Source organism: Gavia stellata, chromosome 24, assembly GCF_030936135.1.
Source record: "Gavia stellata isolate bGavSte3 chromosome 24, bGavSte3.hap2, whole genome shotgun sequence".
NCBI classification, from domain to species: Eukaryota; Metazoa; Chordata; class Aves; order Gaviiformes; family Gaviidae; genus Gavia; species Gavia stellata.
The window spans coordinates 4728858-4743367 of record NC_082617.1 but is presented as its reverse complement, the minus strand read 5'-3'; the positions used below and the strand labels follow the sequence as shown (position 1 = coordinate 4743367).

Below are 14510 nucleotides of genomic sequence, written 5' to 3'. Positions count from 1 at the left end.
CTCCATCGGTGGAGGGTGTCTCATCTGGACACATGTATGCTCCTGACATGCGCCCAACAAGAGCATCTGAATCTCCTGGGGCAGCCAGGTCTCTCCTGAGGACACCGTATTGCCCAGCTTCACCTCCTTCCCTGCGGAGTTTGGGGGTTGCTCTGTCCCACCCAATTGTAGTTGACAGTGATTCAGTCATCTTAACGCCGCACAGCTCCATGAGGGTTTCCCAGTGAGTTTGTACCTGCTGCTAGCGTCTCTAGACCTGCAGATGCTTGAGCTTCACGTTGGCTTGTTGGCTTTCACCTAACGCTTCAAAAAAAGTCCAAATAAAACAGAAGCCAAGCCTGCCGAGTGTGCAGGTCTGAGCAGAACCATGGAGCAATGGGATCCTCCCAGCCTCATGGGATTATTCCTTGGTGCAGGCACCCCTTAGTCCTGGTGCCAGGCATGTGGCCTTTGAGGCAAAGGACAGTAGTCTGAGCGTGACCCACATGCCACCCCGGGGACCGGGCGGGCTGGCTGCCTGCTTCGGCGGCTGGCTTTCGTGTGTCGGAAAATACTGAGCTGCTTTGTGGGAGAGGCCGTGAGCTTCTGCGCCTGGCAAAATAAAACTTGTTTTGTAGTATCTCCTGCTTGTCAAAAGTGGCTGGCTCTGTAGGTCGCTTTGTTGTTCGACGTAGTCCCCCTGTGATGACTGAATATTTATATATATTTGTGTAAATAATTAACACTTGTTGGTGCTATATAACATCTACAGGTGTAGATTTCTCCTGGCGTTAAGCAAAAGCAAATGATGCCACGGTCCAGGCAGCCCTCACATTTGGCTTGATTTTTTTTTTTTTTTTTAAACTTGAAAAGATTTGCCAAATAAACCAAGGCTGATGAGAAGTGACGGTGGCTTTGCCGGGGGGGCCTGGCAGGGGCAGTGAACAGCTCCGGGGATGGGGGGGGTCCCAGGGAGAGGGTCTGTACAGGGCTCTGAGCAGGTTTTCTCCCTCCTCTAGGAAAATATAGTCCCCAAGACGGATCTAACTCAGTGAGTGAAACAACACGAATGTTAAAAACCCAGCCAAACAAGGTGTGACGGGAACGATGGGGTTTGCAGACCTCAGCTCTTCCAGTGCTACTGAACTGACGTCTTTGTTTTCAATGCCTGCCGTTCCCCCGGGTTGGGGCTGGCCTGCGTCCGCGCAGGGAAGGGAGGAGGCCGAGCAAGCCCCTGGTACAGCTTTGCCTTGTGGCCACCCACCCCTCTCTCTGCCTTCCAGGTTCGATGAAGAGCCCCGTCAACAAGACTGCGCTGACCCTGATTGCCGTCAGCTCCTGCGTCCTGGCCGTGGTGTGCGGCTCCCAGCTCTCCTGCCCGCTGACCGTCAAGGTGACACTTCACGTACCCGAGCACTTCATCGCGGATGGTAAGACCCTCTGGGGACTCGGACCCCCCTGCCCCACCGGGTGTTTTTGGGACATGGGGTCCCTCTCTTTGGGAATTGCCCCGGCTGCGTTTGTCTGCAGGGATCCCCTTTCCCAGAGGAGCAAAGCATATCTGTGAGCCTGAGGCCAAAATCTTCTCAATCGCGTCTTTGTAAATTGTTGTTGTTCTTATTATTACTAATCGTGTCTGATGGATATTCCTGTTTTCCTCTGAACTCGCCGACGAGCCCTGGGAGCCTGCACAGGCAGACACCCTCCTGTCCTGCAGCAGCAAAGCTGCTCGCCCCAGCCCCTTGCAGCAGTGCCGAGTGAGATTGCTATGATTTGAGCAAAGGCAGAGATGCTTTGAAAAATTAGACAAGGGCTGCTGTCACTATTTATTGCGTTCTCTAACTGGGCTCCTTGCATTTGTTGTGTTTCACTGACCTTTTCTTTATAATGTGCAGCGAGCGTTGAGTGCAAGTTTTCGGTAACACGAGGGCAAATTTCATTTTCTTCCAGCAGACGGGACACATTATTCAGTCGGTTCCAATTCCTCAGCTCCTGCACTTGTCTCACTGCTCGGGGCGTGCGGAGGGGACACCGTTTCTCTCCCAGAAATGTGCTGCATGGAGCTGAGGCATCGCCGGCTGCTGGGGTGTCCTGGCGTGCCCAGCTCCTGTACAGCCCCCCGCTTCGGGGGACGGATGGAGGGCAGCTCTTGGGGGGATTAATGTTTTGGGGAGAGGTAGATGGTTAAAGAGGTGCAGCGGCATGGCAGCAGCAGGGGGTGATGGAGAGGGGCTTAAACCATCACCCCGTGGTGGGGAGGGACTCACCGTTGTGTTTGAAGTGGGATTCAGCCCTGCTAAGAGTGGTTTCTTCTTGGCCTTGATATGCATTCGTAGGACGTTACCTGCACTGCAGCAGCGACAGAGCACGTGTTCTCCCCAGCCCCACCGCCGGCCCTCGCTGCCTCGTTAACTTCGCTGCTATGTCTGCACCTAACGATGCTTATGGGATGGGTGTTGGGTGCAGCAGGTTGATGCCCCGGTGCTGACGTGCGAGGCTGCCTCTGCGCTGATCCCTGAGGATGCTCCTTAGCCACCTCCAACTCTGGGAATTGCAAGCCAGTCTCCGGGTACATGGGCTATCCCAGTGGTCAAAGCTTGGTCCTTAAAGGAAAGAGGAGGAGAGCATCTACTTTGTGGTCTCAGATTAGAGGAACTGAACATTGGTGGAGTGGAGACATGAAAAAGGCATAACTTGAAACAAGGGACTTGTCTATGCCTTGACCTGTTTCTAAAAGGCTTTAAGGATTGTCCAGGCTGCTCATAAATATTCTGAAGCCTTCACAGCTCATTATTCCGAATAGCTGGAGAACAGAAACTCTTTTTGCACTTGGAAAATGAGGTTGCTCCAGTGTTAATGCATGTCCCTCTGAGACGGGCGCTGGCCAGTTCATCACTCGGACTGGGGGTTCACAGCTGGTTTTGGAACCTGCTGAAGGTCAGCCAGGAAGGCGGTGATGGAGATAGGACCTCGGCATCCTGCTCCCGTCCTGCGGTTCTGGCCCAGGGGAGACAGCGTGTCCTCAAAAAAGAAAATAAAACAAAATGCAGTGTGACTCTGGAGAATGGAAGTGAAAAGCAGAGTCGGTGCTTGTCACCGGGAGAGGGGTGGCAGTGCAAATTATGCAAATACGGAGAACACTCGAATGGAAATGACAATGAAATACCAATAAAACAGATTAATATCGTTGAAACTGGGGGAAATGGGATGATCTCCAGTCCCGACTTAATGACTTTTCTAAAGAGAAAGTGGCAAGAGGACTGGTAGAAACAGTTTGGAGAAGAATTAAAATGAGCTTTGTAATGAAACTGTAAAATATAATTACAAACTGCGAAAACTTTTTTAATATTTTTTATGAGAAATAGTCAAATTCTTCACATAGAAGCAGCCAAGACATTTTGCAGTGGCTATCACTTTTACTGAAATCTCATCATTTTTTGCGGTGGCAGTCCCTTGCCTGGGAGGAGAAAAGCTCTTAAAGTTGTCCCTTCTTTTTGAATAACAACAAATCCCAAGGCAGCACCCAGCTGGTAGCAAAATATTATAAAACATTTAAAGACATCACAGAACTGAGCCGGGTTGGGAAATTTTAATGATAGCCAGGAAGAACGTGGCTGGCTGTGTTTGCAGAGGCTTGGCACCCGGAGTCTTACGCTGATGGAAAACAGGGGACTTGCTGCTCCCTGGTGATCTCCTGGGTGGGTTTAAACCTGCTTTTTGCCTGGGTGCAAAAGGGGGTTGGCGTGGGCATTCCCACGGGAGCGAAGCGATGGTGGAGCTGATGCCTTTGGCCCGGCCGAGGCTGGGAGCTTTGCTTAGCCTTAACCCAGCCTCTCAGGTGGCACCTGATGGTGCGCGCCATGTCTCGTAAATGGTGCCCTGCACCTCCACGGTCTGGTTCCCGAAGCTGTTCTCTCTTGTATTTTGCGTGATGATCAGGCAGGGATGGTGCGTTCACTGGAGATGTTCCCGTGCGAGAGAAGGGTGCTCTCTCATTCCCTTTTGAAATGCGGTATTCCAATAGATGCCAGTAGCCAAGGAAAATCTTGAAGTGGAGCAGCTACCAACACCTCTGCAGGAAAAGCCAAACAAAGACAGAGGCTGAAAGAAATCCCTCTCCTAACAGATGAAAACTCGTCTTTGAAGGAAACTTTAGATAGACGCCAGCCAGCTTCAGTGTGCCAGGAGCCAAAGCCAAGTTGGGAAAAGGAAGGGGGGGGGACACCAAATGTCTCTGGTCTCAGAGGAAAGCAGCTTTCCCGCTTTGCAGCGAGCAACGGCATTAGAGAAAGAGGCTCCTGAGCTCGCTGGAGTCGCAGGATGGGAACGGGGAGGGGAAGGACTGGGATCAGAAGCCAACTGGCAGCAAAGGCTGGGAGAATATATTCCAAGCAGCAGTATTAATAACCAGCCTGTCTCTATTGCCCTTATTTCTCTCTCTTGGTTCGTTTTCTTCCTTTTGTTCATCCTGACGGGGTTCCCCCCGCCCCAGCCCCTCTCCCCTCTGAGCAATTACTGCCTGGTTTGTACCGCTGCTCTGCCTTCATTTCGCGGAGTGGCCAAATCCCGGAACGCCTGGCAGCAGGCGCCGGGCTCTTTGGTGCCGTGGCTGGCGGGGGCAGACCGGCGGCCGCCCGCCTCCGGAAACGGGTCGGTGCCTCTCAGTCTTCCCTTAGGATGCGACGGTTGGAGCATCCTCTCCCTTCTGCTACTCCAGGGCATCGTGTTTTGGGGCAGCCTGGGCCCGCGCTCAGCAGAAGGCATTGTTCTGATTTTGGAGGTGGCTTGGATTTATAGACAGAGTCGTAGTGGCTTTTATGAGGATATGGAAATGCAAAGCATTATTTAAAGGACCCTTTAGCGGTGTTAAAGAGGGGAAGAAAGGAAAGAGAAGCCCTCCACCTGAGCAATAAAACCCTTTATGAATATGTGAGCCCCTCAGCTTTATACATTCAAGAGTTGGTTGGTTTTTTTCTTTCTTGTAAGTAATCTTTTAAGAAGTAGAGACGCGGCAATGGGAGCAGCTTGCAGGGACGGCAGGGCTGGAGAAAGATACCCTGGAGGCCTCAGCCTGGAGAATGTCCTTGCTGCACAACAGTTTGAAATATAGTATCAATTAAAGCTTCCCATTTTTACAGCCTGCGAAGAGGTTATATATGGTGTGGGTGGATGTTTGTATCTGGATACTTTAGTGGGAGAGGTAGGTGACATCCTCCGGTGCGTACAGAAGGAAGCAAGAGCTGCGTTTAGCTAAGGGCTTGCAGGGCTTCGTTTTGTAAGCGGAAATAAAGTAAAGGGCATAAAGCAGGTTTTGGTCACTTCAAAGACATTTCAGGGCATTTGCAACCTCCTTCCCTCCTCTTCTGAGACGCGTGCCAGAGGAGGTGGGGTAATCCCTCTGTCTGAAACCTCGCTGAGCTGCGGGCTGGGTGGTTTATGGAGGAGAGGAGCAGAGGCAGCGCTCGGCAGGCGCCGGCCTCGCAGCGGGCTCTGCTCCGAGCCACCCGCGGTTCTGCTTCAGCCCTGCCGCGAATGTGGATAAATTCCCCCAGGATGAACGCTGCCCTGCAAGCAACTGGGGGAGGAAAGCAAACCCAGTGCCACCCTGTGCAAAGCCAGGCGAGCAGCGGGAGGTGGGATGGTGGGATTGCCACTCGAGACCGTGCTTTGGGTTTGAGTGTCGGACTAGATGGTAGAGTTGGAGGAAGCTCTTTGTGGCTTCTTTTTTTTTTTTCCTTTTCAGCTTCATGCGTCTGCCTGTCTGAACAATGACGTTCTGTGATTGTCACGCAGCTGATCAGTAATTGTTTCATCTGAAAATTATTTCCTACCTCCCCTCCACCACTGTTTCCTCTAAGATGCTGGTGAAATTGGATGCTGCTATTAGCAGCCTGTGTTAATTTTCCCTGAAGATTGCCGGAGCTCTGCACACTGCAATTGTTGGACTCGCAACAACTTCTCATTTTGGTTTTAATTAAATGTGTTGCTTTAAATTGTTTGCTTTTGACATCTCCTGCTCAATCTTCTGCAGCCCTCAGAGGTGACCAGGCATTAGCTCGTGTCCTCAGGCGCTCGCCCGCGCGTGTGCTCAGCACGTGCTGCGCATGCGGTCACAGAGAAATGAGCAGCGGGAGGTGGGGGACCGGCTGCTTCCCCGTTCCTTGTTACAGCAAGGAAAAGCTGGAGATGCTTTGATCTATATGTGAAGCACCCCAGGTTTATACCAGCAGGATGGAGAAAGGGATCTGATCTCAAAGGTGTCTCTGAGCTTCCAGAGAGATGCTGGTCCAGCTGGTCCCAGCCCCACCAACCCCATCTGAAATCAGTAGAGGGAATTTGCTGCCTTAAAATCAGATTTTTATTGTGCTGTTTTCTACCCCTGGAGTCATTCTGCTGCAGAGGTGCCTCTTTTGCTGTATGGAGACCTTGGTCAGGGCTTTGGCAGCAGCAATACTTCCCTGTTGCAGACTCGGTGCCAGGTCTGGCTGCCCCAGACCCCCGTGTTTCTGGTAAGGTGGCCGTGTTTGGGGGGCAGCTGTACAGATCGTATTTAATGCCATCAGCTCTTAATCACCGGGTGACCTTTGCGCCTGCATTACAGCTCACTCCTGTTCCCGCGCCTGTTTGGCTGGCAAGAAAATGTGAGCAAATGGCTGCAGCGTTACCAGACACGAACTCTAAATATTAACATCAATTTATAAACTGTATCAGCGTGGATCAAAGGGATTCCAAGACGGTTTTACGGCGCGAACACTCTCTGCATGAAGAACTAATAAGATTCTGGAGGCTGAAGTACATCATGTTTTTATCGTGCCTGTGACAGGCTTGTGATCCTGCGCTCGGCTCTTCCCCGTGCCGGCCCAGCTCCCCCGACCGCGTGCCTGCCGCAAGCGTGCCTGGCTGCCGAGGCAGCTCGGTTTGCAAGGGAAAGAAAATATCTCTTCCTTTCTCCTTTGCAGGATTCATCGGAGCAGAGCAGGGGGGATTGGTGTTGATATTTGGATGGCATCAGCAAGGGCCAGTTCAGAGCTGGGAGTTGTTGCACCCTGAGAGAGGGAGGACGCGCCCACCATTGGGGAGGTGTCATCTCCCAGCGCCTGCTGAGCTTCTGCCAGCACCATTTACCCTCTAATTTGGGAGGGATGGTGAGGGAAGACTGCAGTAAGGCACAGCATCTTTGACCAACTAACCTGCTCCCTTCCTAGATGGAGGGATGCAAACGTTGGCTTCTGCATCTGCAGGATGAGACCCTGCCTGCTTGCAGCGTGGTGCGGGTCAGTCCCGGGGAGCTGGCTTTTGAACAAGAATTCGTGGGATACCTGCAGCAGCAATGATGCAGCAAGGATTTTTGGAGGCTGCATAGCTGGGAACATGCTACTTCATTTTATCATTCTCCCAACAAGTAGCATTGCTGATGTGCAGTCTGTCCGTGAGTGGGTTGTAGCTTGCCTTGGTCCCATGGCGTATTAACTTTGCACATGCTGCCTCTTGGTTCTGTTTTCTGCCATCCTGGGAGGATGTTTGGTCTTGATGCTGGCTGAAAAATCTCCATTCACGTACATTTTGTGTTTTTTAAAGCTTATTGTAACTCATCCGTCATATACTTCGTGGTGTGATTAGATTTAGGCTGGATTTCCCCAAACCCTTGTCCAATATCTGAAGAGCATCACTGAGAAAGAGCCCCAGGCTGCAGTGTGGGAGTTGGGAGATACGGAGCATTAAGGAGAAGCTTTTCTTTAGGAGGCTAATTTCCGTCTCAGCCATTGCTGGCCCAGATGCCTACTGAGGACGGACATGTGCTGTTACTAACCCCTGCGCAATTATATTGTCTAATAACGCCATGGGAGATCTCGTTGCTGTGTGAGCTTGACCCCAAGGCAGGGGTTGGAAGATGCCGTCTCCCTTGGGTTTGGGAAAAGGTGGCCAAGTCATCACCTCCTGAATAAAGTTAAATCCGTGTGTTGCTTGTCAGAAGTTCAGCCCTGGCAAAATCAAGATTGACTGCCAAGAAAACCCAAAGAAGGAGCCTGTCAGAATTATCAAGAAAGTGCAATTTGACAATTAAAATGTAACCCTGCTCCTCCCACAGGAAAGATGCTTCTAGTCTGAGCTGTAATTACATACAGATTTGTATCATTAATTTGCTTCTGCTTTGCCAGAGTGAAAAAGCTCTGGCAGGATTGACAGCATTTCTAAGGGATGGGGGTCTTGGAGTTTGATCATCAGTGGGTTGGGGAGCGCTGGCGCGAGCAGCCCACAGCCGTGCAAGTAGTTCATGTGCTGAAAATACATCCTTGAGTCAAGCCTTGCATGTGATAGAAACTGTATGCACTTTGGCTGATGGAAGAGGAGATGAAAGGCTGTCTCTAGGCTTTTGTTGTTTTAAAAACTTGTTATCAGAACTTACTGGTTAGGCATTTCATCTTGTTCAAGAGAGAAACCATTTGAAAAACAAGATGAAGTGGATAGCTTGGATTTTAAGCCGATGTGATACTATCCCCGGGTTCAAATTAGACTATAGACTTAAGAGTTTGACTTTGAAGAATTTAAATTATTTCAAAATTACCTAGTTTTATGCTGAGCAGGAGAGGGGTGGTAAAGCTGAGCACCACGTTAAGTCTATGGGTGCGATCCTGCACCAAGCCCGGTTTGCTTGCTTAGGTCAGTGTAACTGTGTGCTGGGCATCCAACGTTGGTCTGGTTCTTCTGCGTTTTCTGAAAGAAATTTAAGAAGCAGAAGTTTTCATTCCCTGGGACCAGGACAGGAGAGTGAGAGCTGATCAGTGGGAAGAGCTGATAGGGGAGGAGTTGTCTCTTTGGGAAATGTTCTTTCACATTTAACAAGGGAAAAAAAAAAAGGTCTCTGAAGAAATCAAATAGGGTTGTTATTTGTACCTGTAGAATGGAGCAAGAGGGATAATCCTTCCTCTAGCATTTTAAAAATTCTGTAACACGATTATAATTGTACAATAGTGTATATATATAGTATATATAATATATACATTAATAGCAACCTGTAGTATGACCTCCCATGGCTTTCTAACACAAAGTACTAACTTTAGATGAAAGGGAGTTTCGTTGGCCAAGATACAGTGATTGGACCAAAGAAGACAAAAAGAGTGATGGAGGTAGAAATAGAAATTCTTCCAAAAAATTATTTTTTGATCTCTTCCCTTGAAAACAAGAGAGAGAGAGAAAGGAAAAGCCAAACCCTTTTGGCTGTCTTTTGGGCGCTTTGTTCTTTTCCCTTGTTAGATATCTCTTCTGAGCTGTTTTATCCTGTTGTGTTCTGGAAAATGATTTTTGAAATGTCAAAACTTCAAGCCTCTTTTGTCGAGGCTTAAGCAGTTCCACTGAACTTTGAAGGAGACCCCAGCGTGAGAAACGTGAACTTTTGATACTGCCTTAACTGATCTGGCTTTGATCAGCGTCGGAGAAGGAAGGGGGGGGGGGAAACACACACATGCAAAAACCCAAACAAATCAATCCGCCGAAGTGCTGGTGGACCTCATGGAGCCGGGAGGCGGTTGTGGAGCTAGGTGCTGATGTTCTCCATGGCACTGCAATGCTGCTCTACAGCGTAGACTGGCTCGTAAAGCCAACAGCACTTGAGGGACGTGTCCTGCAGCGGGGTTTCCTGGGAGGTGATGGTGGTGGGTGGAGAGCTGCCATTTCGTTGCTGTATTCCCGTGTTTGATTGATGGTTGCTTTACCCTGGGGCCTAAATGTCTCCGTTTAAGGGGGTTTCACCAAGCTTTTGAGTGGGAAGTTCAGAACTTGTGTCTAGGAGGACACCTGGGAGGGGACAGGGTTGGCAGCAGAGGACAGCAGGGTGGACGGTCTCTCCGGGTGTCTTCAGAGAGTGTCTCTGGTGAGATCTGCTCCCCAGGGTCCACAGGCAGCGACTGTCGGTGTGCTTCAAGCTGGGTGTGGGGGCGATTCGGTGGGGTCTGAGGTCCTCGAGGCAGGTTTTCAGGGGATGGTTTGGAGCAGGGTCTACACCGGCTGCCCCGGCAGTGTGAGCCCCTCGGGTTCCCCGTCACCCCCCTTCCCTCCTCCTTGATTTCCCTCCACTGAGAGACTGCATGTTGGTGAAAACAAACCTGGGTGATGTTCCCAGCAAGCTAAAGATGTTTGAAACGGCTCTTGCTTAGAAAACGTTTGTTCTCAGTAGTTTCTAAAAGGAAACCTGCCTTTTTTGAGCTTTTCAAGGTGGTTTTGATAAGTGTGTGCTGCTGACTTTTGAAAACAGTTTTCTATGTGTGGATTCTTTGAAAAGAAAGAGAAAAAATTGTGTGAAAAGGCTTTGAAATCTTCAGAATTTTAGCTTTCAAAATATTTGTAAAACGCCTTTTTCTGTTATTTTTTTTTCAGGCAAGCTATAAAGGGATCAAGGTTGGGTTGGTTGATTGGTTGTATTTCAGTGGGAGTGAAGGTGATGAGAGTGTCTGTGAACACCTCTAAAAATCTTACCCACTCAGCTTCAAATATGTGAGAAGTTTCCTTGCTGGAGTTGTCCCCTCTTTCCTCCTAGGAAAAGGAAGGAAGGAAAGTGTTTACAAATAACAAAAACCTTTAATTTCCCCAGGTTGTTTTTTTTTTTCTTAGCTTCCATTTTAGACTGAACTTTAATTCAGGGATTTTGGATTCAAATGTTTTCACCTCTGCTTTTTTTTTTTTTAACTTTTGATATTGAGGATGATTTCTCAATCAGACTTACTAGAATCAAAATAAGTAATTCATCTTGAAAATGCCAGGACTTTTCTTTTTTATTTAAGTTACTGTTGCATTATATTTGGGAAGGTCTTTCTCTATACAGAATATGGCAAAGCTTGATCAATTTGCAAATTATTTCAAGCTTCCCAAATCTGTGGTTTTACATGGACACCAAACTTCTGCTGAAAGAGAAGTTATTGGCTCCTGGCTGGTTGCCACATCTTGGTGTTGATTTAGGAGGTACTTCCATAAATAGATTCTGGGGTTTTATACTTCCAGCAGCAAACAGGCTGAGTTATCCAAAGAAGATGAAAATTTGGCAGCAAGGCCATGAATGCACTTCCTCCTCCCGGAGGAGCTCAGCACGTGGGGCTGGTGGGGAGCTCCAGAAGTCACCCCTCCCTCGCCCACCCCGACCATGGGATCCCCTCCATGTAGCAGCTCCTGGGCCAGGATGTTCTGCCAGCTCGAGTCACCTTCGTCTTTATGAATACTAATTATATGACTATTTTACGTCTGATTTGCTTCCATTACTTTCAGGCTGGCTGTATTTTGCCTAGAAGTGGGGTTCATTAAGTAAGGATTTAATCGAGAGCTGGTGGTTTTGCTCTTCAGTCTTTGGGTGCAGAGGGAGTTCTCTGTAACTGAGTCTCAAAATGCGCTTACGTGCCTCCCAAGCCTCGCTCTTTATTAGGAAACTACAAAAATAAGGAAGAAAGCAAGATTGACAGGTTACTACATAGACATGTACACATAAATAGTAAACACTCCCAATGGGTTCGTGATGCATTTCTGTTTGGTAAAATAAACCAGCAACAGTTATCGTATTATTTAAAGTTGTCTTTAAATATTCATGGAAAAGAATGATAATTAGAAATAAAATACTTCTTTGTGCTCGGTGTTTTGATGCTTTCCACTGGTGCTGTGGAGTTTACTTGGCAATTTACTGCTGCCGTGTGTCTGATTGAGATGTATCCTGCAGCCTTGGCGATGCAGGCTCCTGCCTTGCTGCGTCTCCAGAGCAGCTGGATCCTGGATGTCTAATTTTCATTTGCTTGAGCAGTCAGTAGCTTGGCAGCCTGCATTGGCTTTGAGTGTAGAGATGCGTCTGTGAATATGTTTATGGTGTATAAACAGTGTAAGTGTAGAAGATTTGAACTCATGTGAAATTAGGGCCCAGATCTGTGTGGTGCTGAGATCTCAGGATGCCTGAACGCGGGGTCGCTCACTGCGATGCTTGACTTCAAGCTTTGCTTTTTTTATCCTCTGCATGGATAATATGGCATGGGATGAGGTTTAGAAGGACTTCTTCTTGCTAAAGCATCAGTGATCTTCTTCAAAAGGAAATCAGGAGTTTGTGTTCAAGCAGGTTTGTCCGGGGTGGTTGCTGCTATGGTTTTTTTGTCTTGCTTTTTTAATCGCTTGGCTTTCGTTGAGCTAAGATCTTATGCAGTGCTTAGAAAAATGATGTCCCAGTCCTTTGCTAAGTGATACAAGCCCTGAAGTTTAATGAAAATACACCCTGGCTCTGTAGACTTGCCATCCTTGGGGGATCGCTAAGAAGGATTTGAATCTTCAGGTAGCGGTTGCAAATTTTGCTCACGTTTGCAAGTCCCAGCAGTTAGTGGAAGGATGGCTGTGGGTCCCTGGGCTACCTGGCAGTTCCCCTTGCCCACTCCTCTTTGAAGGTTTCTTCTCCCCTGTTTTAGAGGGTTTTACCCTGGTAACTTTTGCAAAACACCACTTAATGGCAGAGGTTTTTTGGCTCCCCTCTGATCTGTGCAGCACTATTATGGAGGCAGTCTTATAATCAATGTAATTGAAGATCAGAGTTAATGAGGACCTCTGTGCCTGCAAAATCCCCCAAGCGATGCTGGGCCTCAGATGTTAGATAAGGAAATGATTGGGCTGAACTGAAAATCTATTTGGCTAATTAGATGACGCATGTTCCCAGATGCCAGTGGGGAAAAATACATTTCGCAAAATAAAGAAACATAAGATTTTGTAAGAAAAGATTTTTGGCAGGAATTCACTTCTAACTCTCAGGAGGGAGAGGGTGAGGGAGTGTCTCTGATATGAGACCACCCATACAAGAAGTTGCGTGTTGGGCCAGTTCGCTCACCTTCAACTAAAGAACTGAAGCGGGAACAGCCCACACTGCCGCTGCCCATCCGTGGTCTGAGCCTGGCATCCAGGTGTCTCATGGACACCACCTGCATGAGCTGGGGAAGCGATGCTCCGATCTGACGGATCAGAATAATTACATTGGTCCATATTTCTGCAGAGATCTGGGAATCAAATCCAGCATCTCGTGATGCTGAGTTGGGTAGGGGAGTGTCTGGGCAGAGGGGTGTCCCAGCTGGTGGACATTCATATGGAGAAGAGTGGGATTATTGAGGCACATTCGTATAGAAAAGAGTGGTCAAATGAAGTTCTTTGAGTCCGAGTATTGGTGAACTTGGTATTATTTTGCTGATCTTGACATCACAGCAGCTCCTGAAGAGTAGAGTAGTCTGGCATTGGGCTAAAATACATGGCTTTTTTTTTTCTTTTTTCTTTTCCCACTCACCTAACACACTTTTTTTCCCCACCTCCAGGCAGCAGCTTCGTTGTGAGTGAGGGGAGCTACTTGGACATCTCCGACTGGCTTAATCCAGCCAAGCTCTCCTTGTACTATCAGATCAATGCCACATCCCCCTGGGTGAGAGACCTCTGTGGACAGAGGACCACCGATGCCTGTGAACAACTGTGTGACCAAGAGACAGGTAAGGGAGGCCGAGGACGCGTGAAGACCTTGCAAAGCTGGGAGATGTGAGGGAGAAGGTTTGTCTCTGGGTACTTCGATGCCCGCTCAGCTCACTTCTGTGTTAGCCTGGTGTTAGGCATGGAGGACCAAGAGGTACCAGCAAGGTCATACAGTAGTGACCCCCATCAGCAAAGTGTAAAGAAGAGGGGCACAAGGAACGGGATTCGAAGTGGTGGACCTATCAGTTCTTTGGTGTGGCAGCTGCAGGCCCATGGAGTTTATCTGCTTCTAAGTTGTGCTATTTTGCTGTCCAGTCTGGAAACCTACTCATGAGTTTGCCCCATCTTCATCCCTTTTCTTTTTTGACCATTCCACTGCAGAGCACCATGTTTCCCGTTAGTGCTCCTGCCTGATGGTCACCTAGGTTGGACCCCTTCTCCAGCCCTTCCTCATGGAGTTGTGCAGTCTGCCATCTTTCCTCATCTGTAAATGACCTTTTTGCTGAGCGTGTTCTGCTTGCACGCAACGGCTGCCCCCGTGAAGCAGCAGTCAGCCCTGCTGGGACTCTCAGATGTGGGGCCCGGGCAAAGGAGAAGTGTCACCTTTCCTTCTGGCCTATGTGCTCCTGGGTGACAAGTGGGGATCCTGGCGTCTGCAGTGAGCCGGGAACACAGAAAACAGCAAACATGCAATTAGTGAATGAAAGCAGGGGGTCTGTGCGGGTGGGAAATAAGTATGTGACCCCAGCCAACGCCTGGCCCTCGGAAGATGGCATCTCCTCAGCTGGTGTGGGTGACAGGACCTTGCATGGGAAGGTGGCTTGGGGACTGTGCTGGTTTTCCGTAACGCGGGGTGTGCCGTGCCCTCTGCAGTGGTGAGCGTTGCTCCTGCTCCCCAGCACCTCGCCTCGGGTGGGATGCCTTTTTGGTGGCGTGGAGACAAGTGGTCCTGTTGCTCCTGGCATGATCTGCATCTACAGAGCACGCAATCCCCCCGTCTCCTTGCAGAGAAGTACCGTTCCCAGGTTAGCCCCGGCTATCCGCATAAGCCACTTTCCTCCTCTCTAAGG

General features: G+C 49.1%; 1 protein-coding gene across 1 annotated transcript in view; it reads left to right on the top strand.

The window, feature by feature from the left end:
* The window catches only part of ASTN2 (astrotactin 2), a 362612-nt gene that overhangs the window by 135628 nt on the left and 212474 nt on the right, over positions 1-14510 (top strand). The window contains exons 6-7 of the mRNA XM_059828642.1: positions 1263-1409; positions 13293-13460. Coding sequence (XP_059684625.1) covers positions 1263-1409; positions 13293-13460 — 315 coding nt within the window. The remainder of the gene's footprint in view (positions 1-1262; positions 1410-13292; positions 13461-14510) is intronic.